The following is a 23,883-nucleotide window of genomic DNA, read 5'->3' as shown; positions in this document are numbered from 1 at the left end:
CCTTTTGACGCAGCAACCGCCACTACTTCCGGGGGATCCCCCACTTTCTCTCAATCGGGCTGTCACAACTTCAGTGTTACCATAGAAACACTTCCGGCTTCCACGATAGAGAGCTCTGGGTAGAGTGGCTTCCCTAGGGATAGAAAAGCCTTTTGGCGATGTCGTTGTTTTCGCATTATGCTCCTCACACGGGCGGGGGTCAAAAGGAACCCGGAAGTGAGGGCTGGAGTGGGGAGCGTCTTCTCTCACTCTCTTTTTAATCTGTATGCTTCTCCTCGGTTTGGTCGGCCTCTGTGGGTACGGCAACCGCCGAGGGCCAAAAATGTTCGCGCGAAGCACGTTCAGCGTTTTCCTCCCTTCTTTCTGCAGCATCGAGGCGGAGCCAGGAGAAAGGTCCTCCCCTTTCCCCTCCCTGGAGCTAACGAAGGAAATTCCGTAGCCCCGTTGAAGTTAGCATTCTGCAATCACCCGCAGCTCTTACACTTACCTGTATTTCACAATAACGCATTTAAAATATAATCTAATAGATACATATGTATGTATGTATGTATGTATGTATGTATGTATGATTTGCATTTTAAAACTCTCATCCCTCCTCACCCGATCTCAACATGTTTGTTGGCATCCGTCTGTCCCGAGAGACCATGGAGCATTCCTCCAGGGGTGAAGTCAAACCGCTGCGTAGGCAGCACCAAAGTGACTCTCATGGGGCGCAAGCGTGGGCAGTGGGCATGGAAAGACTAGCGCAGTGGTTACCAACTGTTGGTCCGTGGACCCCAGAGGGTCCACGTAACCCACACAGGGGGTTCGTGGCACCATTTATACAACAAAAACTAACACAGAGATATATTTAAAAAAACGAAAAATAGGAAGTCCAAAAGTATTCCCTAAAGTAGGCTTTTGAAAAACAGGGGGACCGCAGTACTTAGCTAATTGGGAACCACAGCTCTAGTGGTATCATAGGCGCTGGGTGCGGGGGACCTGGGTGTTCCAACCCCCACAACATTCCCTATGGGGGGGGCGGGCACCCACCATTTTTTGTGTCAGGAAGCCCGCTGCGCCCAGCCCCGCCGGGCCCAGGAATGCTGTCTCAGCAGCATCCTCGCTTGGCACTGCCCCAAACCCCTGCAACACTGCATCATTGATATCAACAGGATAACTCCTGCAATCTTTACCACTAACTACTAACTTCAGAAGAGCCCAACACACTTTAATAGACTATACGGTGGACCAAGGTTGTAGGGGAACTTTTCTATCCGAGAAACTTAGCAGAACAATTTTGTGCGTGTCATCTCAGAAGTAAATCCCACTGTGTTCAATGGGACTTACGGGTAAACGCGCATAGGGTTGTGACTGTGCTGACTGGGGCTGGTGGGCGCTGCTGTTCAAAACATCTGGAAGGCACCAGGGTGGCGAAGGCAGTGTAATGGGGTGACCTTTCCATTCTATCAAGCACACAAATTAGGTGGGAAGTGTTATGTACTGAAGTTCTCACCCTGGGCCAGCAGGGGGATACTGTAGATAGTTATGCAAATGAAGGATCAAAAGTGACGTTCAGTGATTGGATAGTTTGTATGCAAATGAAGGATTGAAAGTGACATTCAGTGATTAGATAGTTTTAGAAAGTTGCTACAGTTACGTTGTTCTGGAGCTCTATATAAGCAGGCTGACTGAGCTCCTCAGTTCAGTTATGTTCTGGCCTCGGAATAAACAAGAGCCGTCTGAAGAATCGCTGTGTCGTCTGATATGTTCGCCCACAACTTAACAGGAAGCTAATGAAACGCTTTCCTGAGTATCTTAAAGGGAAACAAGTGCAAGCTCATATAAAAAGAATAATCTAGGACCAAGTGCACCAGCACCTCAAGGCTCCTGCTTGTTCTCCCCACCATTTATATACAAATAAAACCAGAGGGCTTTTGTTAATGAAGGACACTCCTGTGATATGCTATATAAACAAAAAGAGCTGGTGCCCTTCATGTGCTTTGAGCTTCAATCAGCCCCAGCCAGCACAGCTGTATTGTGCTGGTGCTATGGGAGCTGTTGGGAATTGTAGTTCAAAGCACCTGAAGGGCACCAGTTTTGGGAAGGCTGCCATAGTAGCTAAGAAACTCAAGTTTCCAGATAATTTCACCTGAACCTCTCTTGTCCAGCTATAATCATTAGCTTTATATTGCCATCTGTACACATGACACTTTACAAAGAATAGATCCTTGGCCTGAAAACTACACAAGAGAGACAGCAGTGAAAGGGGAGGCAACTAGGCCTAAACTGTTCATCTCATTTTCATCCTATCCTTCCTCCAAGGAGTGCTTGCCATCCCCAGGGAGACTTGCCTGGCACATTGGTTGTTATCTTACATACCACATAAACCCTATCTTATTCACTCTGGTCTTTGGTGGGTAATTTTAATTACTGGTTGTAGATCACCCACACCATCATTTTAAAAATATTTTTAACTGCCACCCTAGGGAGTTCTTGCTTCTCTTATTAGTTGCACAACTAACTAAAGACTAATTTGTTTTGAGACAATTTTTGGTAGTGAGCAACTAATAATAATAATAATAATAATAATTGTACATAATGGCAAATTGTTCTTATTTGTAGGAGAAAGGCAGTACACAGTTTGTTGAAAAGAAATAAATACATTTAAGCCATGAGCATCTAGTCTTTCTTGTATCTTTAGTCTTTAGTGTGTGTTGAAATTTAGCCTTTGCCTATCTTAGCAAGGCCACTCTTGTACTCCTATATAGCTTGTGCTATTTATAGAGTAGGATGGATATTCCTCTTTTTTATCTTTCTTTCTCATCTATCTATTCCTCCACTCCCTTGCTCCACAGGGAATTTCCAGAGGAAATACGCTTGGCTGATAAAGCAGCCAGTGAATCCATGCCATCTGCTTTCAATCAGTGACTCTCTGAGAGTCGGCTTCACACAAGTTGGTGGGTCCAGTTATTCTGGTATGAGGCTACCATATACATACCTATATTTCAGAAAGAATGCTTAATGCAGTACACACACATATATGTACTAGCATTCTCCCTCCAAGCTGGGAGTAGATTTGGAGCTGTGGGGGGTGTAGATTGTAGACTGGGGAAATGCTGAGTACCACCTAGTCTGCAAACTAGGGGTTGTGCCTTTGATGCTGTTGCTTGTATCCTGAGAAAATTCCTTTTATCCAGAGTGTAGCCTTCTGTTATTTTACATCTCCATAGATCCCAATCACAAAACATAAATTTGTAGTAGCACATCTCTTTGTTTAAAGCACCCCTCTCCCTGGCCACAAATTCTCCCTTCCTCCTCTCCCTCCCTTCATTTGGAGTCTTTCTGGGACAACTGCCAAGAAACGCAGCAAGCCCAGGTGGGATCGAAGGGGTAGAGGACACAAAGGGGCTTTTTGTCTGCCTTCTTCCAGCTGCTACCTTTTAACAGTTGTTTTGCAGCTGCCCTCACTTTAGATTATTTATTTACTTAACTATATTTGTAGAACCATATTTGTATAAGCTCACAACATAAAATGTTCGCATACAATAAAAATAACAAAATCAAACAACAAGTTTCTGCCTACAAAATTCCAGCAGAAAGCATAAAACAATATGTCTGAAAAATCACACACGCACAAAACCAAAGCCACAGATTTTTTTTAAAAAAACAAACCCTGGGGGATTTTTAAAAAAGTCTTCACCTGACACCAGAATGTAACCACAAATAAGCCCCCCCTTTCCCTTGTGTGCCATGTTTTTCTTTTCTGATCATAAACCTGTATAGGCTAGGGATTGCCTCTTTTGGTAGTATGTAAGCCTCTCTGGGAGCCTTTTTGGCTGAAAAGCAGGGTACAGATGCTCTAAATAAAGAATATATGATAGGGGTTTAGAGGAGTCAAAACATTTCACATATGTACAGTGACAGGCTGATGGGAGTTGCAGCCCAAAACATCTGAAGAACACCAGGTGTCATGAACTGGCAGGACAATGAGGAGAGAGGACAACCCAGCAAGATGTGTAGCCGTGACTGGTACACACCGGGGTAAGCTGGGGGTAGAGGAGAGGTTGGGGGGCATAGAAAGTACTCAAGGGCAACAGAGGATGGCATGGGGATGGGGGTCAGTACACAGGAACCAGAGGAGCAGGACTTTTCCCCAGAACCAGAGGGGCCCCTGTGTCCATGAACACAGCAGGCTTGGAGGCATAGGAAGCAGCGGGGGGTAGCTGGCCAGGTAGAGGCTTGTTAGCTCTGGAAGGAGGTATGTGAGTCCTCAACTGGAGTAAGCTCAGGAAAGGTAGGGTCACATGCTTTGCTAAACCCAGATCCTGCAGTCAACATTCATGGTATAAAAATGAAGTAGGAGGTGAGGAGGTCTGCTCAGCTTCCCACATTGATGGACCTTGGTTTGGATGTTCTAGGAGCTCTACAGGACTACTTTTGGGGACTGTATGTACCAGTGGAGACTTGCTGCCAGGTGCGCTAGGGGTTCAGGACACCAGGAGGGCAAAGACTGTGCTAGAGCCTTCATACTGTTAAGGCATCACATTTTCTCAATCAACAGAAAGCAAAATTAAAACATGTTTCCCATGCAATCCTCTCTCTTATGGCCAAGATGCTTCTGTAATGTTTACTCACAAGTGAATTCCATTCAGCAAAGATCCTTTGGAATGTCAACTGAAAGTGTCCACCTAGCATGTTATGCCCAATATCAGTTTGTTCCCAACCTAGGGGGTGTGTTCTATTCACAATACAACAGTTGTTTAAAATTATTTCAAGAAACTGCATTATGAGCCCCTTGTGGTCCATGCGCATCAGCTGGAAAAGTGGAATAAGCCCCACCCATGCTGCTGATGCACCCAGTGGCCCTCCACACTGGTGCCATTCCATCAGTGTATATATGTACACTGAGGTATGTGTGTAGAGATCCTCCATGCAAGGGGAGGAGGATGGCCTTGTTTGGGCCTTGTTTTGGAACTCTTCAAGTCTTTGCCCAGAAGTGAATACAAAACTAAGCTAGATGGATCAGTGATGTGACTGAGTATCGATACAGGTATTGGGTCTGATCCAGCAGGGCTCTTCTTAGGCATAGAAGTTTATTAAATAAATATGGACCATAAAGAAGGCTGATCGCCGAAAAAATTATGCTTTTGAATTATGGTGCTGGAGGAGACTCTTGAGAGTCCCATGGACTGCAAGAAGATCAAATCTATCCATTCTTCAGGAAATCAGCCCTGAGTCCTCACTGGAAGAACAGATCCTAAAGCTGAGGCTCCAATACTTTGGCCACCTCATGAGAAGAGAAGACTCCCTGGAAAAGACCCAGGGAAAGATTGAGGGCACAAGGAGAAGGGGATGACAGAGGACGAGATGGTTGGACAGTGTTCTTGAAGCTACCAACATGAGTTTGACCAAGCTGCGGGAGGCAGTGGAAGACAGGAGTGCCTGGCGTGCTCTGGTCCATGGGGTCACGAAGAGTCAGACACGACTAAACAACAACAACAGGTGTATTTATCTCTTAATTTGGCTTTGTTCAAATATTTTATCAGGCTTGAAGCTTGCTATAGGGAAGGGTCATAACTCAGCAGTAAGTACATTCTTCTTATTCAGAAGGCCACATGTTCAACCCCTTGGCTGCCAATTAGCCACTGGGCAACATTCAAGGTGCTGGTGGAAGTGGTATACAAAGCCCTATACAACCTGGGACCAGGTTACCTAAAATATTATCACCTCTCTTGAATACCTTATCAACTATTGTACTTGCCATAGCTGTCAACCTTCCCTTTTTTTGCGGGAAATTCCCTTATTCCAGCGCCGTTTCCCGCTGCTTCCCGCTGCTATCCCGGATTGTTAGATATCCTGTAGACTGTCCCCGGGACAGGTGAGGCTGCTGATCCCTTATTTTCAAATCTGAAAGTTGACAGCTATGGTACTTGCAGGAGAGGGCATCCTACTGATATCACCTCAGCAAAGGCTCATTTTGTGTGATGTCAGAATTGGACTTCTAGTGTGGTGGCACCTCCTACCCTTTGGAACTTAATTCCATTACATATCAGATGGGCCCCATCTCTACTGTCTTGTTGGAATCTGTTGAAGACTTGCTTCTGTGATGGACAGGCCCTGGGTCTGCCTCCAGGTGACCCAGAGACCAGTGGGAGCTGGTAGGGCCATCACTCAATCTGAACAGAGAGTGGGGAGTTTAAGTGAGGTGACAGTTTAACCATCAGGTAGGAGAGAGGGACTATATGTGAGGATAGACAGTGACTGTCAGTGTGGGCAGTTGGGGTTTGGACTATCTGAGTTCGGTTAACTGGGCAACCCACTTTTGATTCCTTCAGGGAATATTAAATCCTAGAAGAGGCTGAGCAGATGGGAAAAGCCTACCGTGCCCAGTGCATTTTTTTTCTAAAAAAATGTTTAGGGTTACTCTCATTTTCCTACTCATATTGAAATACTGCCTCTCAATGAGGCCAAACTTAGATTCACAAAATGTTATGGGTATGCGTACCCGTGTCCCCCCAGAAAAAAAAGCACTGCCCTTGCCACTTGTTCCGATTCAGCAGTAAACCATGGAAAGCATATGGGGAAAACAGAGGTGTGGGTAACTTGATAAACTCTGGTGTTTTGTGCCTAATTTGTGAAACCATCAAGCTCGAAATCTAGAGAGAGTGTAAACATTTCAGTTTTATTCCAGAAGTGCCTCCTCATCCTTTGAACCTCTGAGGATTGAGTGGACACTGGGCAGAAGTACAATACCTAGCTGCTGTTTGATCATAAACGCTACGACAAATAGCTATTCAAGACCTCTTATGCATTAATAACAGGGAGTTTTTATCTATTAACTCAGAAAATTGGAAATTGGTCATGTTGCCCTGCTCTTATCTTCAGTGAGGGTCTCTTTCAACAACCCTTCTGAGTGGAGATGATTATTTCAGCCAGTATTCATACTGGATTTGAAATTGTTTTTATATTTGTAATTCTTTTAATATTACTCTTGGGGTTGGTCCAGAGGGTGCAACTGGTGCAGAATGTGGCGGCTAGGTTGCTTGTAGTGGGGAAACTACCACCAACATATAGCAGCACCCTGCTTCTGGGATTTGCACTTGCTGCCAGTCTGTTACCAAAGTTCAAACTGGGATACTAACATTTAAGTCCCCACATAGCTGAGAACCAGGTTACTTGAGAGGCTGCCTATTTTGCATCCAACAGGCCACCATGGTCTGCAGGAGAGTTTAACCTGCATGTTCCAAAAAACTCGGAAGCCCCTTCCACAGAAACTCGGAACAGGGCTTTTGTGTGGTTGACTCTTTTGTGGAAGAGCATATCTGTCCAGTTCTGCCAGGCACCCACTATCTGCACTTTCCAGAAACAACTGAAGGCATTTTTGTTCCGATGGCCATTCCCTAGCTGGATAAATGTACTACGAGTCTTGTTTTAAATGTATTTGTTGTTCTTGTGCTTTTAAATATCTTATGTGTAAACTCACCTCAAGACGACGGTTTAGAAGGCGATTAATTTATTACTCATTATAATGTAAATGATTTTAACTATTTTTGTACATGCAGTTGTTTTAACTGTTTTACAGATTTTTTTTATGGTATTGTGAAATTTCTCCAAGATGCTTTAAAGGAAGTAATTTGTGATAGAAATAATATGATAGCTGCATTAGTATGTAATGAGAGTGTCTATTAACGAACTATAAAGGAATTTATTCTGGCTTGCTGGGTAGACTTCCATCCTCCCTGTAAGACCCCTTTGGCCCTATTAAGAAAAGCAGAGTGGCCTCAGTTGTCCCCGATCTGAGGCTATGTGCATTATTTTGCTAGCAGCTTAGAAGTTCACGATTATGGAGATATAATAACCAGAGCAAGCAAGCAAACCTTTAAAACAATACACAGAAATATTTCCTTCCCATTGACACTAACCCACCCCGCGCCCGCTTTATCACAGCGCCTCAAGATGAGGGAACTACAATCCCCATCAGGCCATAGGCAGGGCGCATGCACTGTGGGAGGGGAAGGGTAGGGGGCGATGAAACCGCCGCACAGGCGCAGCTGAACTTGCTGGGCCAGCTCCGCCTTCTTTCGCTTGCGGCTGAACCTGCGATTGGCGGCTGGCGATGCTCGGGGAGTTTGGGCGGCTCCTGCGAAGCGTGTGTCTATGTGTGTGTGTCAGGCTAGGTAGAGCCGTGCAAGGCAAGGGACCGGCTGGAAGGTGAGCTGCACAGGGAGAATGGAAGCGGCTGCTACTGCGGTTTTTGGTGTCGCTGCTCCGCCTTTGCATTGAGGGGGAAGAGGAGGAAGCCTTTCCTGGCTAGCCGTGCGTGAGCATAGGTGGGCGCTGCCAGAAAGGGCCACTGCCCTTCCCCTCCTCCGGAGACTGCTGGACCTGGGTGGTACCCGCCTCTTCTCCCCCCTCCCATTTCCCCCCATTACAGGCTTAATGGGGAGGGGGGAAGCATTGGCCCAAGAAGCCTATCCTCAGCTTCTCCTGTACCTGTGATATTTCATCTTCTGTAGAAATCAGTAGGAGGTGAAGGCTGTAATAGCAGAGAGAGAAACCTTTTTGTCACCTGTGAGCGTGTGTGTCTCCAGGCAAAGGTGCTGTTTGCTGGGATAACGGAGCAAAAAAGGGGTGGGGAAAGTTGGCAGTGCTAGAAAGACGTTGGAGCCAGCTTTGTATGAGAACTGCACATTTCCTCCTTGTCCTTGTAGTTCTGGGAGAGGTAGTGGAAGCACCCGGTACTCTGGCTGCTCTTACGTTCTATGCTCCAAGGTTGAGATCTTATATCGAAAACAGTTGCAAGGCTGAGCCTTGAATGACGCTGAAGAGTGTGCTTTCGTGTGTGTCTTTGGGACTTGCTGCTTAAAAGGAGACCTGCTGGGGCTTAGTCTCTGTGGCAAGCGTGTGTGCGGTGACCTGGAATTTCCCACTGTAGGCAGATTCTGGGTGCTCAGTAGGGAAGGGCAATCTGTACAAGCTCAGAGGCACTGTCCCTATTGCTTAGCGGCACTGGACCAATTTGAGACATTTGAAGTGGGAGCTGGATGGTACTTATTTTGCAGGTTGAAAGATCCAGCCTCAAAGTGCTGGACTTGGTGTCCCTGAGCTTTACAGAGCTGTGATCTTGTGTTGCCTATGAAGGGAATTCTCCAAGTGCTAAATTTCTAGGAACAAATATGTGTGAGCAGCTTATGGGTACCTTGATGGTGAGGGGAATGCACTCTGTACAGTGGTACCTCGGGTTAAGTACTTAATTCGTTCCGGAGGTCCATTCTTAACCTGAAACTGTTCTTAACCTGAAACTGTTCTTAACCTGAAGCACCACTTTAGTTAATGGGGCCTCCTGCTGCCGCCGCGCCGCCAGAGCACGATTTCTGTTCTCATCCTGAAGCAAAGTTCTTAACCCGAGGTACTATTTCTGGGTTAGCGGAGTCTGTAACCTGAAGCGTATGTAACCCGAGGTACCACTGTACGTGCTTTGGGGCTCTTTATTTTACTTCTCTTAAGTTCTTGCATTTCCAAAAGTGTGTTCTGTATTAATCATTTTGGTTTGGTCTGTGGCTGTATTGGAATTTTTGTAAACGGGTCCCATTCCATCCCCTCACTGTTTGCACACAGTGAGGGTGGGACAGAGGATAGTGTAGGCATAGGCAAACTTGGCCCTCTAGATGTTTTGGGACTACAACTCCCACCATTCCTAGCTAACAGGACCAGTGGTCAGGGATGATGGGAATTGTAGGCTCAAAACATCTGGAGGGCCGAGTTTGCCTATGCCTGGGATAGTGTGATAAGTTTGGTCCCCTGGATTGTCAAGGCTACCTTCTTGCCAACACATGTTGCAGTCCCCACTTATACTTGCATGCTCTCAAATTTAGAAGAAAATGAGATCTTATTCTATGTACTGACTTTGTTGGCATCCATTTGTCTCAAGGGACAAAGGAGTGCTCCTCCGGGAGTGAAGTCAAACCACTGTGTTAGCAGCACTTAAGTGACCTCCCTGGGGCGCAAGCCTGGGCAATGTGTATGGAGGACCTGGGCAGCCCAGACAACGATAACCCCTCCACCTCTGAGCCTAACTGATGTCCAGAGGAAAACAATGGGACCAGCTTGGTTGCAGGACTTGCCAGAAGGAGGCATATAAGGTGCCATCCAATTTAGGGACTGATCTCTGGATTTGTGTAGGGTTTAGTCCTTCTCCCAAAAATATCCTGCAAGACAGTGGAGGTTTAGGATCAGAATTTCCTTCTCCCATCTGTCCTTGGCTTCCCTCTACAGCTTATGCAGAAACCACCTTCTTGACTGTTGGACCCAGTATTGGTCTTGTTCGCTCAATCCTCCAGAGCCTGTCTTCACATGCAGGGAAGTCTCTAACTCATGGAGGGTTTGAGGCCCATCAGCTACCATCACCTGGTTTAGCTGGCCAGTGGAAGCTGTTCCCAGGTAGTGGCTGTTGTCACATGCTGACAGTTTCTAGGAACCATAACTGAGAGCTGAGTCAGGGTAGGGACTAAAGGTGGACAAACTACCCTAGAAAAGCATGATGTGTCCCCCAGCTGAGGTATTGCCCCACCCCTAATATCCCATACAGTGGTACCTTGGTTGTCGAACTTAATCCATTCTGGGAGTCCATTGGACTCCTGGAACTGTTCAAAAACCAAGGTGCGGCTTCTGATTGGCTGCAGGAGCTTCCTGCACTCAATCGGAAGCTGCATTGGATGTTTGGGAGCCAAGCCATTGGACAACCAAGGTACCACTGTACTGACTGCAGCAACACTAATGATGTGGTTTCAGGGATGAAACTCATCTATAATCTCAAAAGGAATTTATAGTTGCATGCCTTGATTCTCTTGCCTGCAAAATGGGTGCCTCATCTCAACTGTGTTCCACTCACTTTTATTCTAGTAATAGCAAAGAAAGAAGGCTACCATTGTGTCAGTCACACAATAAATGTGATTTCCCCCCTGCCATTTATTCTTAACCTCTGTAGTGAGGACTGTTTTCTTCTGTCTGCAGCCAATTTGTGAAGGAAAATAGGTTTGGAATAGTTATGGCAAAAAAAGTGTGGAAAGTGAGATTTCTGGAGAAGATTATTAAGGAGTGTTAGACTGGAGAAGTGGAGGTGAGGGGCACTGAAGGAGATGTGGTAGCTCAGAACTGACAAAAGCATGCAAGTATTTCAGGAGCGAAAAGGCTGAGGGATCTCCCGGATGCTCCAGTTTTTGGTGTGTGTTTTCCTTGCTGGCTGTGCTGAAAATTCTTTGTTCCTAGGACTGACTGGCTTCCCCTGGAGGGTTATGCTACACAAGCCACATGGTTAAGGAGGAAGAAGAGTCTGCTTGGGTCCTAATGCCCTCTCTGTAGAAGGGTGACCTTGCATAGTTTTGGACTATCGCAAGAGGAATGTAGCGAGAGAAGCTGCATTCCTGTTCCCACTTTCTCCTCTCCTTCAGGCACAGTGATTAGATATCCCATTAAAAAGCACAGGTTTTTCTCTTTACTTCTCCATTCCACTTGTGCATTTTAAGAACCCATATATGGACAAATAAGTCCTATAATCCTGGTACACCAGCTGGCTGCTTAACACCCCGGATGAATTTGATGTTCAGATTCAGGCCCATCTGCCTTTTGTGGCAACTTAAGGGTTCCTAAAATATGTTAAATGGTGAAGGAGTTGATAGCCAGACTGGGAAATGCATTTTTCTGCCTGCAACTGTGGAGAGCATCTTTTGGACCAGACAGTAGTGAGCTAGAGATGAACCAGTTGTCCAACTTGTAATGGGCAGTTCCATACATTAATAGATCATTGAAAGCAACTTTTAGCATAATGTGTGAATTGGCAATGAATGCTGACAAACCCCTGAGTGGATACAATTCTCCTAAGTCAGGCCATTTTCAGACAATCTCATGCTGATTTGTCTGTGGGGAGATTAGAGGGTGTTGCATCAAGCAAATGTTATCTCACACAATTTCCTCATCACTTAGCACAAAAAGTTCAAAGTGGGTTTGTTGTTCAAGAGCTCCAGAGCAACTTCAAATGCACTTCCTGAATTTGCCAATATCTGATTGAATCTCACCTGAAACTAGCAGTAGTCTGAAAGCATCCTAGTGTGCTCAGCTTCTGGTTGAGGTGTTCAGTATAGGCCAATGTAGACAGAGTATTCAGATTACTGGGTTTTTTAAGGTTTCTTGCCAGCGTATGCATCAGCTGTTCTGGATGGAATTTTTCTCTGGTCCTCAAGATTTCCAGATTCAGTTTTGTGTGCCTTGGAGGGGTGGGGAGATACATTGCTGTGGGGAGGGACTTGATCTCTGTGCACGAAAGGAAAGGCATTTCTGTGCTGATGTTCTGTTCCTGCATTTTCTTTCAGAGTCAAGAGGTAGTTCTTTGCTGTATGAGCAATGGAGATGCAATCTTACTACACCAAACTCTTGGGAGAGCTCAATGAGCAGCGGAAGAGGGACTTCTTTTGTGACTGTAGCATCATTGTGGAAGGGAGGATTTTCAAAGCCCACAAAAACATTCTGTTTGCCAACAGTGGTTACTTCAGAGCTTTGCTGATCCACTACATCCAAGACAGTGGCCGACACAGCACTGCTTCCCTGGACATTGTTACATCAGAGGCCTTCTCAATTATCCTGGACTTCCTTTATTCAGGGAAGTTGGATCTTTGTGGGGAAAACGTGATTGAAGTTATGTCTGCAGCCAGTTACCTGCAGATGACTGATGTTGTCAACTTCTGCAAGACATACATCAGGTCGTCACTGGACATCTGCAGGAAAATAGAGAGAGAAGCTGCCTTTTATCAGGCTGACAGTGGGAGCTCTAGTTCTGCTCGAGAGGGCACGTCGTATGGGGCAAAGAGCCAGTGCTCAGCGTCAGTTTCATCTCTGCAGGAGAAAGAGAGGGTTCCAGATTGCCAGCGAGACCCTCCCTGCGGGGAATGTTGTAGCTGCCACCCCATTCAGCTTGTAGTGCGGGACCCTGTAAGCAGTGACTCTCCAGATGACACAAATTCTTCACTGCCCAAAGTGGTAGAACCCAAAGTAGAGTTTGATGCAGACGAAGTGGAAGTGGAAGTTGGCGAGCGACTACAGCAGTACCCAACACCACTGACGATTGAGCAGATAGAGGAGGGGCTCCATAGTGGCCAGGCCATGGACCTGGCATGCAACAACTATCACATGAAGCAGTTTTTAGAAGCTCTGCTGCGCAACAGTGCAGCCCAGAGGAAGGACGATGTGGTCCATCATTTTGTCCGTGGGTTTGAGGGTAGGCCAGAGGATGCAGGAGTGCCCATGAGTTCCGTGGTGGACATTCACAATGACTGGTATGGAGAGGATGGAGGTGAGATCAGATCCCATGAGGCTGGATGAGATTCCTCTGTTGCCGGGGATAGCTTTCTGGATGAAACTGTAGATAGTTATACCTGCAAGGGGGAGTGGGGGAAAGACAGCAAAGAATAAACATACACCCTGTTTTGATGACTTGTAACATTGCCTTGGTAGTGCACAGTACCAAGAGTTCACTTTCATTAGGGCCAACCAGAATGTCACAAAATCATGAGCAAGTTTTTCAGAACGGGCTGGATATTGGGCAAAAAGGGGTGGGGTGGGCAAGGGGCTGCAGGAGAGAAAAGGAGGAGGGTACAATATACAAGCCTACAAATCTACAGTACGTAACAGTCTTAAACCCGAGAGCAGAAGTCTGTTAACCAGACTGAATTAGCTGAGACTTTGCTTGGTGCAAAACAGATTTCAGGTGGTACTGAGGACTGTTGGGGAAAAAGAAGCAATTACTATTTGTCCCTTTATATATATTTTAAAAGCCTCAAACAGTTCCCTGGGTCTGTCTCCAGCACCAAATGGAATGCAGGGGTCTTTTGTAAGCAGGTTAAGAATTCCATTGTGGTCTTTTTGTTAGCAAAGATGGAGAATAATTTTAGATGGTACACTAAACAGTAATTCAAAGCCAAATTAGGTGGCATCACTTCAAGGTTGGAGGGCATATATAGCCTAATGCCCCCCTCCCCCAATGTTCTAGCTTCAGGTCGTAAAATACCTTTTTTCTTTCAGTTTGAAGATTTCTCTCCTGGAAGGTTAATAGAGTAATCCTATTCGAGTTTACTCCAAAGTAAGTCCCATAGAATTAATTGCAGCAGGAAATTGCTGGATGCAGACTTTTGGTACAAATAAGCACTGTTTATAACAAGCTTGAAATATCGAGCCTTGGGTGAGCAGGCACAAACATCCTTATGAATAAAAAGCAAATTTTGTAGCATTTATTTTCTGCTGTTGATGTGCAGAAAAATGGTTTGCAGTAGTATGTTGAGGCTGGGCAGGCTAGTAAAAAATCATGAAAATGCATTTTCCCAGGACAAGAGTTGCTATGTTTCTGTGTGGAATTTGGATGCATTTCCCCCAAAGAAAGCAGGGGAAATCCCTCCTTTTGCAAGGAGATTACATTTCCTTAGTTTCTTCTTGACCCAGCGCCCTCCAGTTTTTTTGGACTATAACTTCTTGGTTGGGGTTGATGGGAGTTGTAGTCCAAAACATTTGAAGGCCACCAGGTTGGAGGAAGGCTGCACTAAGGGAATCCCCACCACACCTTGATGCTGTGTCAGCTGTAGCAGTAGTGTTGTGTGGCATGTGTGCGACATGGCTAATAATACACAGCAAAACAATCTCCTCTTTCTCCCTCATGTATTCTAAACCACAAAAAATTGTGCTTTTCTTCAGTTACCAGCATTTTAAATTCTGACCCCACTTCAAAAACAGTGAGTTGACACCTCTGAAATGCTTCTCTTTCCAAAGGTGATGTGCTGGTGGTGCCGATCAAGCTGCACAAGTGCCCATTCTGCCCATACACGGCCAAACAGAAAGGGATCCTGAAGCGGCACATCCGTTCGCACACGGGCGAGAGGCCCTACCCATGCGAGATATGCGGCAAGCGCTTCACACGGCAGGAGCACCTCCGGAGTCATGCTCTGAGTGTAAGTCAGATATGTGCAACAAGAGGCGAGTTAAAGAGTAAGCTGGTGCTGGGGTGGCTGGTGCTGCTGTCACTCCCAGGACTCTGACAGCAGAATCCTTAACACCCATTGATTTTAAAAAGCAGGCTTCAACTAGTGCTAATACGCCCAGGAACCTCACCAAAATGCTGGAGAGGATGCACCTCCACAGGCACATACCTCCACATGTGGTGCGAATGTTCCAAAATGCAACTATTCTGGACAACAACCATACGAGAAATATTTAAAATAACTAAGCAAGTATTAGAAGTCACCCCAGAACTTGCCCTACTAAACATCTTCCAAGATAATAAGGCCCGCTACATCATAAAGAGCTCATAACCCACTTACTCTGAGCAGCCAGAAACATCATATCCAGACACTGGAGAGACCTGTCAGGAGTAAGCATGGACCAATAGTACCAAATAGTATGGGAAACAGCCCTATTAGAAAAACTAATCAATAAACTGAAACTGACATGGGGACAAATAGAAGAAGACGCCTTCACCCCGGTATGGCTCCCCTTTATCATATACACAGCCCAACAAGACAATGACAAGAATCCACCAACAGCATACGAATCAATTTGGCTAACTTGATTCAAAAACACGCACCCACCCCACTCACACATGAAAATAAAGACCACCACAGCCAACCACAAATGAATAACCACACCCTAGGCCAACCTAAACCTCTCTCACCACCAAAGGAACACAAGCAAATGGTAAAGAGAACCCGCCCAAGCAACGCTGACACAAAACCCCACACATACATTAAGTAAAATAGAAACATCGCCACCCAACTCCACCCCCACTCACCATGGCCCCCTCCACCTTTTCCCACCTTTTCATCCTAATTTAACACTAATGTCTCAACAAATGAAACTGATCTGTAGAAAATGTATCTTGAAAAAAGAGACATTGCACATACTTTTGTAAACCAAGAAATCTTTAATTAAAAATATGTTTTAAAAAAGCAGACTTCAAACCACTTGTAGGAACCTCTGCCCCCACCCCCCCGTATAATTGGGCCTGGCATGGCGCTGACTTTTGTCCAGGAGATGATTTTCCCCAAACTGATAGCCACCTGCTCCACACCTGGCATTGTATGTGGCAACCATTTTGACGTCCACTTTGTCCATTTTCAGGTGGGGTTTGGATTCAAACCGCCCCTGGAAATGGACTTTTGCCCTGATCAGCAGTTAGATGGATCCCTTCTGAACCTTGATAGGTGGTTGGGGCTGCTGACCTGTCAAAATTGATCTGTGGGGAGTGCAGAGCCTGGCCAGAAGGCCAGATCCAGTTCAATCTGTCATTCTTGTGCCAGCCACTGACCCTTCCTGCTTTATGTCACGATGCTCCAGGTCCATCGGTCAAACAAGCCAATCATCTGCAAGGGCTGCAGGAGAACGTTTACAAGCAGCCTGTCCCAAGGCTTGCGCCGCTTTGGATTGTGCGACAGCTGCACTTGTGTCACGACTACGCACGAGGATTCGATGCCCATTAACCTCAGTCTGATGGAACCTTCGTCTGAAGGCCCAGAAAAGAGCGACCCAGACAACGATTGGCCCATCTATGTGGAATCTGGTGATGAAAACGACCCCCCTGAAGATGATGATGCTGACCCTGATCCTGATGACAAGCCGGATCTCCATCGAGAAGCACTTATGTAGCAGCAAAAAGAGGGTGGGGAGATGTAAATTCTTTTTCTTATTTGATTTGTCATCTTGACAGCCGGAAAACTGCATATTTATCCCAAGTTGTGAAGTTTGTGGGGGTTTTTTATATGAATAAATTCCATTTCCTAGAACAGGTAGGAACAACTGGACTTTTAAAATTCTGAAATGTCTTTTTAACTTGTTAGTGCTGTGCGCTACACCTTTGAAAGGAATTGTGTGTCCAGGCTGAGCAGAGGCTATGTTCCTTGCAGACCTTCTTCCACCCTTTGGATATGAGGCCAGGCTTTGTCCCTTTATGGCCAGTAATCTTCCATGTTCCTGTGATCTTGCCTCTCCCCCCCCCCCCAGTTTCTGCCTCTCCCTCTCCCTCTCCTCTCAGGATCTGGGTCTCAAACTTAATTCTGAGCTGCTGCTCTCTTTCCTGGACTTTTAATTCTACCTTAGAAATGTAGATGAGGACTTGATTAATGCAAACAAGGCTAAAAGTCCACCACCATTAAAGCATATCCAAGAATGAACAGTTGTGTATACATAAATCTAGAAATGGCTCTTTTTATACAGTATTTTATTTTTTACTGTACGTTTATAAAAACTAAATACTGACACTTCTGTTCATCCTCAAGAAACTTGCGAGGAAGGTATCTAGTCAGGCAGCAGATAAACAGTATGCAGATTTCTGTGGCAACCTTCTTGAGGGTCTGAGCCACTCAACCAGGCACTGACCGTTTTTGTAGTGCTTGAAGCGGGAAAGGCCTTTCAGGGTTAGGCCATATATCTACTATGAGCTGCATACTTTTGACGTGTTTTGAAGTGGGACCATAACTCAGTGGTACAGAAAGCCCCAGGTAGGATCCTGGCAACATCACCAGCTAGAAGGATCAGGTAGCAGCAGGCAGTAGGAAAAGAAGTCACTGCCTGAGGCCCCACCCTGGAGAGGAACTGCTGCTGCTGTCACAAATCAGCATAGAAAATAATGGGCTGGGTGGACATACCTTCCTATGAAGTAGAGTATTTTTGTTTCTGATCTGTCTGGAGACAGGTCCAGCACACAATCTGCTAAACATTTATTTAAGTAATTACTGAAGATGTTCTTCTCATTGTGCAGGCCCATTTTTTTTCCTTAAGAAAAAAACAAAACCAGCATGCCTGCGTGCCTTTAATGGATTTGCAAAATCGCACCTGCTTATATCTCTTAAGCACCAGGAGAGCAGACATGGCAGCAGCAGGAAGTCCTTCACAATGAGGGGAAATGTGAGAGGGATAAATATAAAATCCTGAAGAGGATCTCATGAAATGCCTGAGAGCTGGCCATACAGATGCTTGTTGGAATTGCAAGAACCTCAGTTTCCTCCCCCTCATTTAAGCAACAAACTACTCAAGGCTACAAGAACACCAGAGTTCTGGTCATTGTAGATGGCATGAATTGCCCCCTTCTCAAATAACTATACTCATGCAATTATTGTAAAAAATATGAATAAACAAGGTAGCTGGCCGCTCTTCTGCTTATACGACTTCTCTGACGTAGCCCCTGTGCTCTGGCTGTCCTACAAATCCCCACCCACCCCCTGTATATGTTCCTGCTACTTGTACAGTCAGTTGGTCGTATTTGTTGATCATTGTGGTTTCTACATTTGTACTGTCTCATGAATTGGTCTTGAGTACTATTCCTTGTTAAAAATTTCAGCTTGGGCTCCACCCTTTTCCTGTTGAATGGCAGGAATTTGGCTTCTTGAAGGATGTGAGGTTACTTGTTTTACTTTTCTAGTGCTGAATTTCTCTAGGCTATTAAACTGGCTGGAAAACTGTGAAATGTCTGTAGACATAAGATAATGAAGATACCAAAACAATTCAGTTAAAATCAAGGTGCATAACTGTACATGGCAGTTCCTAGCCATCTTGGTCATTTGAAAGATTTGGGATACCTAAACCTGCTTACCTGAATGACAATGGCACACTCAGGTTGGCCACCAGTCTTACAGGTGTGCCTTAATGAGGCAGGTGTTCCTGTTCTATGTTGGCCAGCTCTGATATGGACTGTCTTGCAAACAGCATTCTGTCTAATTTGTGATGCTTGATGGATTATATTAACTTTTAACATGCAGGTTTCTCCCACCTGCGTCTTCTTGAAATGAAGGTGTAAATTTTCTTGTGCATTCATAAAACACTACTGTAGAAGGGGTTATGATGTCATAAATGTAGCATTTTTATATCATCATGAGATTGTGCAGGATGAAACAAGGCAAGGAAAGAAGCAATAATCTTTCTTTTTTTAAAAAAGTTGTAACTGTATAGCAAAAGAAAAAAGATATTTACAATAGGCTCCCTTTTTCCTTAAAAGAACCAAGGCTCTGAAGTGCAAAGTCCTGAGACTACTTTTGTAAGGTGTCTTTCTGAATAGGTGAGACTTGCATAGTTATTGGAAAACACAGTGGGGGGGGGGTGTAATCTGATCTTTCAGGAAATTGGTCTTGAGAAACAATTTGAAAGGTTCAGCCCTGAAAATTAGCAATGGCTTTCCCCAAAGCTGAGCACAAGGGAGCCTGGAGTTTACAAAGCAGTTGAAGGTGTTCTTGAACCTCTAACGAATGGAGTTGTTCATTGAATGCAGGTTAGGGACACAATTAGTGCTCCTAACTCAGGCTTTGCCAACCTGGTGCCCTCCAGATATTGAACTACAACTCAGCATGAACAGCACAGTGTGTTGGCTGAGGCTAGCTGTATTGCAACATTTGGAGAGCCCCAGGTTGGTGAAGGCTATTCTTAACCCATTAGCTCAGAGCATTTGGGATACTTGCTCCTTTCTGTCCTCATTTGGGCTGCTTATCACTTTGAGTTCTTTAGAAACCACTGAAGACTTGTGATGCCCAAGATTTGTAATGGCTTGTATGCTAAACCTGATGTGAGTGGCTTTTCACACAGTGCATCCTGGAGGTGCATAAGCAGAACTAGGAGGAAATGGACCATCCTTCTAGATTTGAGAGATGTGGATTCCTTTTAGGCTGCTTCTTTTGATCCTTAGAGGTTTTCTTGTGTACCTTGTGAGTAAAGAATGAATCTGTTGACATTTTTATGTTATGGGAGTTGGAGTGGAACAGATTCCAATCTCACTCCTGTTAGGAGACTGCCAAAATAAGATTTCTAATTGTTTTCAAGTGGATCCTGTGTGTCATCTTGTGTTTAATTGAAAATGATGCACTTGACTTGCTCATCTGTGGCAGGTGTTTTGTAAGTGTAGTACATGCTGTGATTCTAGCTCAGTTCCATGACGTGTCCTTGGAACTCTCCATTAAAAGTGTGCAAGCAAAAGAGATACTGCAGTTCTAAGAGACAATTTCATGGTGCTTAAAGAAGAAATTGAAAGCCACCTGAGCTTGCCATAACTAATTTTGCAGAGGGAGTTTCTTCTCCTCCAAGTGTAATTTCCCTAGTTTCCCCCTCCCCCTACATAAATATGCAGTTGGTATATTAATGGCACATTGTACTGCTAGGTAAACTTCTTCACCTTGCAATCTTACTCCTGTCCTAAATGTTCATACTGTACTTGGAATTAAATCCCATTGATTTCAGTGGAAGTTGCTTTTTAAGCATTTATGGTGTCTGCCTTTCAGAAATTCATATGCTTGATTTTGTTAACAGTGAATGGTAACTTTATAGCCATAGCCCTTTTTAAACATTTTTTAACAAATGAAAGTTGTGATTAGGACCAATCTAAGAATATAAACATATATTAGAAATTATGACTCTTTAGGGAAATCTTCCTTTAATTTATGAAGTTTTAATCAAGGACTGCAAGCTAAATGGAAGCAAAAACAAATTACTGTAAGTAAACAGAAAAGATATTGGCTGAATTTCAAGCAGACAGCTGAATGTTCTCACATGCTGCATATGATATGACTCTTCCTGTCATCTGTGTTAACTTGATTCTGTTCTGCAGGCAACCTATTGAAATCAATTGGACCAATGCAACAATGGATTGTGTGTGAATTTCTGAAAGTGCAGTCATATCAGAGTTTGGATTTGTTGTAAGTGGATGTACTGACACAGCAACATAGAAGAGCCCTGCTGGATCAGGCCAAAAGTCCACCCAGCATCCAACATCCTGTTCTTTCAGCGGTCAACCAGATGCCTGTGGAAATCCCACAGAGAGGAGCCAAGTGCAAGAGCAACTCTCCCCACTTGTGATTTCCAGCAATTGGTATTCAGAGGCAAACTGTCCTGGAAGGTGGTACACAGCCATTCATGGCTGCATGAGTTTGTCTAATCCTCTTTTAAAACCATCCATGCCTGTGACTATTACTATAGTTTTAACTGTGTCCTGTGGGAAGAAGTACACCATCAGTTTACAGGTTACTTTATATAGCTTCGTAAGGAAAATATTTGTAAAAGCTGCTCTGTGCTCCCAACGAGCTTTCAAAATCCTACATAGAACAGAGCAAGCGTAGGGAGAGATAAGGCTTGGGAGTGACTAATGCCATGATTACAGCTCAAGTACAAAGCTCTTTAAAAAAGTTTCCCTGAACATCTCAAAGAAAGATGCCGCATTCTTAGTTGGTCAGGTAAGAGCTTGCACATAACTTAAGTCATATGGCAGCAGATGTTTTTTGCACATGTAGTTCTGATGTGTGTGTGCACCAAGAGCTGGGGGCCTTTTGTTTAATGCAGTCAGCACAGCTCTGTGTACACATTTCCACTGCCTGCATGGAGCTGCAACTGATATTACAGGGAATGGAGTGACTCATATTCCCCAAACTTGAGTTCTATGTGCCTGTGGAGCTTTGGACTGGAATATGGCCCATTTGACCTGTGAATTATAAACGACTTGGAAGCCATTTTGGCATATAAGTGGTTATATAAATAATAAATAGTAAGGGGGCCAAAGGTGTAAGAATTAAAGTGGTCTTGGTGGTATGCAGGGAAACGACCTGATCTGATTGCTTTCTTAACATACCAGGGCTCATGAGACTAATCAGAACTGCGTGTTTATCTGTGGGTCCCTAAAGGGAAAGTAGTACTGAAGTGCCATCACTGCCTGCCTAAATTCTGGTGTCTCCTTTCTGATGTTTGACTTGTGTCAGGGTAGATCAGAAATAAACCAAAGTTGAGAATCTGCAGAGACCACCACTATAGCAGCTATTTTTATTTTGTCTTTTTCTTCCCGGGGAGGCGGGAGAAACAAATATGAAGTGCTTTTGTAATTTTGTTTCTGCAGTGGTGCATTATCAAGTCTTGTATGTTTAAACTGTTTATGTACTATACATGTTTATATAACTGTAGTCCAGTACTTTTATAGCTGAAAATGTGAAAAAATAAATATCAAAATAACATTGAAATAACGGTGCCGCCTTCTATTTGTATGTAAGGTACTCAGCTGTGTAAGAAGGTACTTTGGGGTGCACAGATTTAGACTTGGAACTGGTGCTCCTGCGGCTGGAGTATCAGACTAGGAATTATTATTATTATTAAATTTATATACTTCCCTTCACCCGAAGATCTCAGGGCAGTTCTCAAGATAAAAGTACAGGATAAAAGTACAAAATAAATTGATAATACAAGAACTAAACTAAACAATAACCCCCCTTCCTTTAAAACACATTTTAAAGGTTGTAGAATATTAACCAAAGGCCAAAGAGAAAATTATTCATATGGCACCTAAAGATGTATAATGAAGGTGCCAGACAAACCTCCCTGGGAACAGCATTTCTGGGAACAGGAAGACCCGGGTTCAAATCGCCAGTCAGCCCAACCACTAACTCTTAGCCTCATCAAGGTAGGCTAAAATGGGCAAGTCTCATATGCTACCTTGAGTTGCTTGGATATAAGTGTATAAATTATACCATCTAGGGTAGCCATATTTCAAAAAGTGAAAATCCGGACACAAGTTGTTTGACTTCCCCCCTTTCCCCGCCACCAAAATCTACCCTTCAGATCTGCCATGCATCCAGATTTTCCCGGACATTTTTTTAAAAAGCAATTTCCGTCTGGACGCTGTTTACAAGGGCCAAATACCAGCCATGTCCGGGAAGTTCTGGCCGTATGGCAGCCCTACCCTTGGCAGGATGTAAATGCAAAAACCCCAACCGCGTACATAAAGGGGATCTGCCAGTTGAAGCAGCCTTTCTTATGCACACAGCCAATAGGGATGCACATCTGGATATTAACTGTCATATGCACTGTGATGCTCATCCAGTCTCAGTGAAGTGGTTGAATAGGTCTTTAAGTGAGTCTGGGGTGTGTGTGGTCTTTTCTAATGGGGAGGAAAAGGAAACCAACTTCTTTTATGCACAACTAGAACTTGGATTAGAGAGTGCCATGAGAAGCTGCCTTATACCATGTCAAACCGTTGATCCATCTAGCTCAGTATTGTCTGATAGTGACTTCCTAGGAGGTGCTGGAGATTGAATCGAAGACCTGCATGCAAAGCAGATGCACTGCTAATGAGCTGCTGTCCTGACCCATAAATAGAAACCAGTGGTTCTGGATTTATTTTATTCTAGGGGAAATCCCTTCATAGAAACATGCTGTCAGCTCTTGGTGGCTGTTTCAAAGCCCATCTTGAGCTCAAAATGGATCAAAAGGTGGTGGATATGAATAATCCTAAAAGCGTTCCCTTTTTTAAAAAAAGTGTTACAATTTTCAAAGTCATTTGCATGCCCAATTTCTTTTCCTGCTGGGAGGTTTGTCGGTTTTAGGTCCCCAAACCATTTCCCTTGATCCAGGAGGAACTGCCTCTACCCTTCCAGCTAAGTGAGGGGACAGATTTAAGAGCACCGTGAAAGGGCAGGAGGTCGGTAGAGTTTATTCTTTAACCAAAGGCGTTCAACCATTCAAGAGTTCCAGTACACAGAGACCAAGTGTTTCGTGTTCAGCAGCCCCGGATGGCTCGCTGGGTTTCCAGCCAGATCCACGCAGCACACCGTGTCTTGGCCCAGCTCCGCCTCGGGGCTTGCCTATTCTCCAGCTAAGCCCTCACGTTCCAGCTCTGAGGGCGAGAAAGGAGCCGCACCATTAAAACCAAGGCGGCTCGGAGCTGCAAGAGCAGCGGTCGTTGACCTTTTGAGCAGAACAGAGCCCAGCGAGGGAGGCCCGTCTAGAGGGGCTCATTCAGTAAGTGCCCATTTCGCGTGGCTCGTTTGGGCTTCGAGAGGCTAGCCCGCCTGGGGCCGCCCTCGAGACCCCGGGGAGGCGAGCGCGCTTGCGCCCGCTGGAGAAGCGGGA

At 44.9% G+C, this 23,883-nt stretch overlaps 1 protein-coding gene across 2 annotated transcripts; it reads left to right on the top strand.

Moving 5' to 3' along the window:
* Window positions 1-8,081: 8,081 nt before the first annotated feature.
* Window positions 8,082-22,001, top strand: ZBTB8B (zinc finger and BTB domain containing 8B). Of its 2 annotated transcripts, XM_053399087.1 has the most exons (5): window positions 8,107-8,312; window positions 12,351-13,327; window positions 14,794-14,972; window positions 16,354-16,675; window positions 20,603-22,001. In XM_053399087.1, the coding sequence occupies exons 2-4, from the start codon at window positions 12,382-12,384 to the stop codon at window positions 16,660-16,662; spliced, it is 1,434 nt and encodes a 477-aa protein (XP_053255062.1). In that variant the 5' UTR covers window positions 8,107-8,312; window positions 12,351-12,381; the 3' UTR covers window positions 16,663-16,675; window positions 20,603-22,001. The 2 variants fall into 2 exon arrangements, with proteins under 2 accessions (XP_053255061.1, XP_053255062.1); XM_053399086.1 differs by lacking the exon at window positions 20,603-22,001 and having other exon boundaries at window positions 8,082-8,193; window positions 16,354-18,974.
* Window positions 22,002-23,883: the final 1,882 nt, after the last annotated feature.

The sequence above is a fragment of the Podarcis raffonei genome, chromosome 8, assembly GCF_027172205.1.
Source record: "Podarcis raffonei isolate rPodRaf1 chromosome 8, rPodRaf1.pri, whole genome shotgun sequence".
Lineage (NCBI taxonomy): Eukaryota > Metazoa > Chordata > Lepidosauria > Squamata > Lacertidae > Podarcis > Podarcis raffonei.
This window is presented reverse-complemented; position numbering and strand designations above follow the sequence as displayed.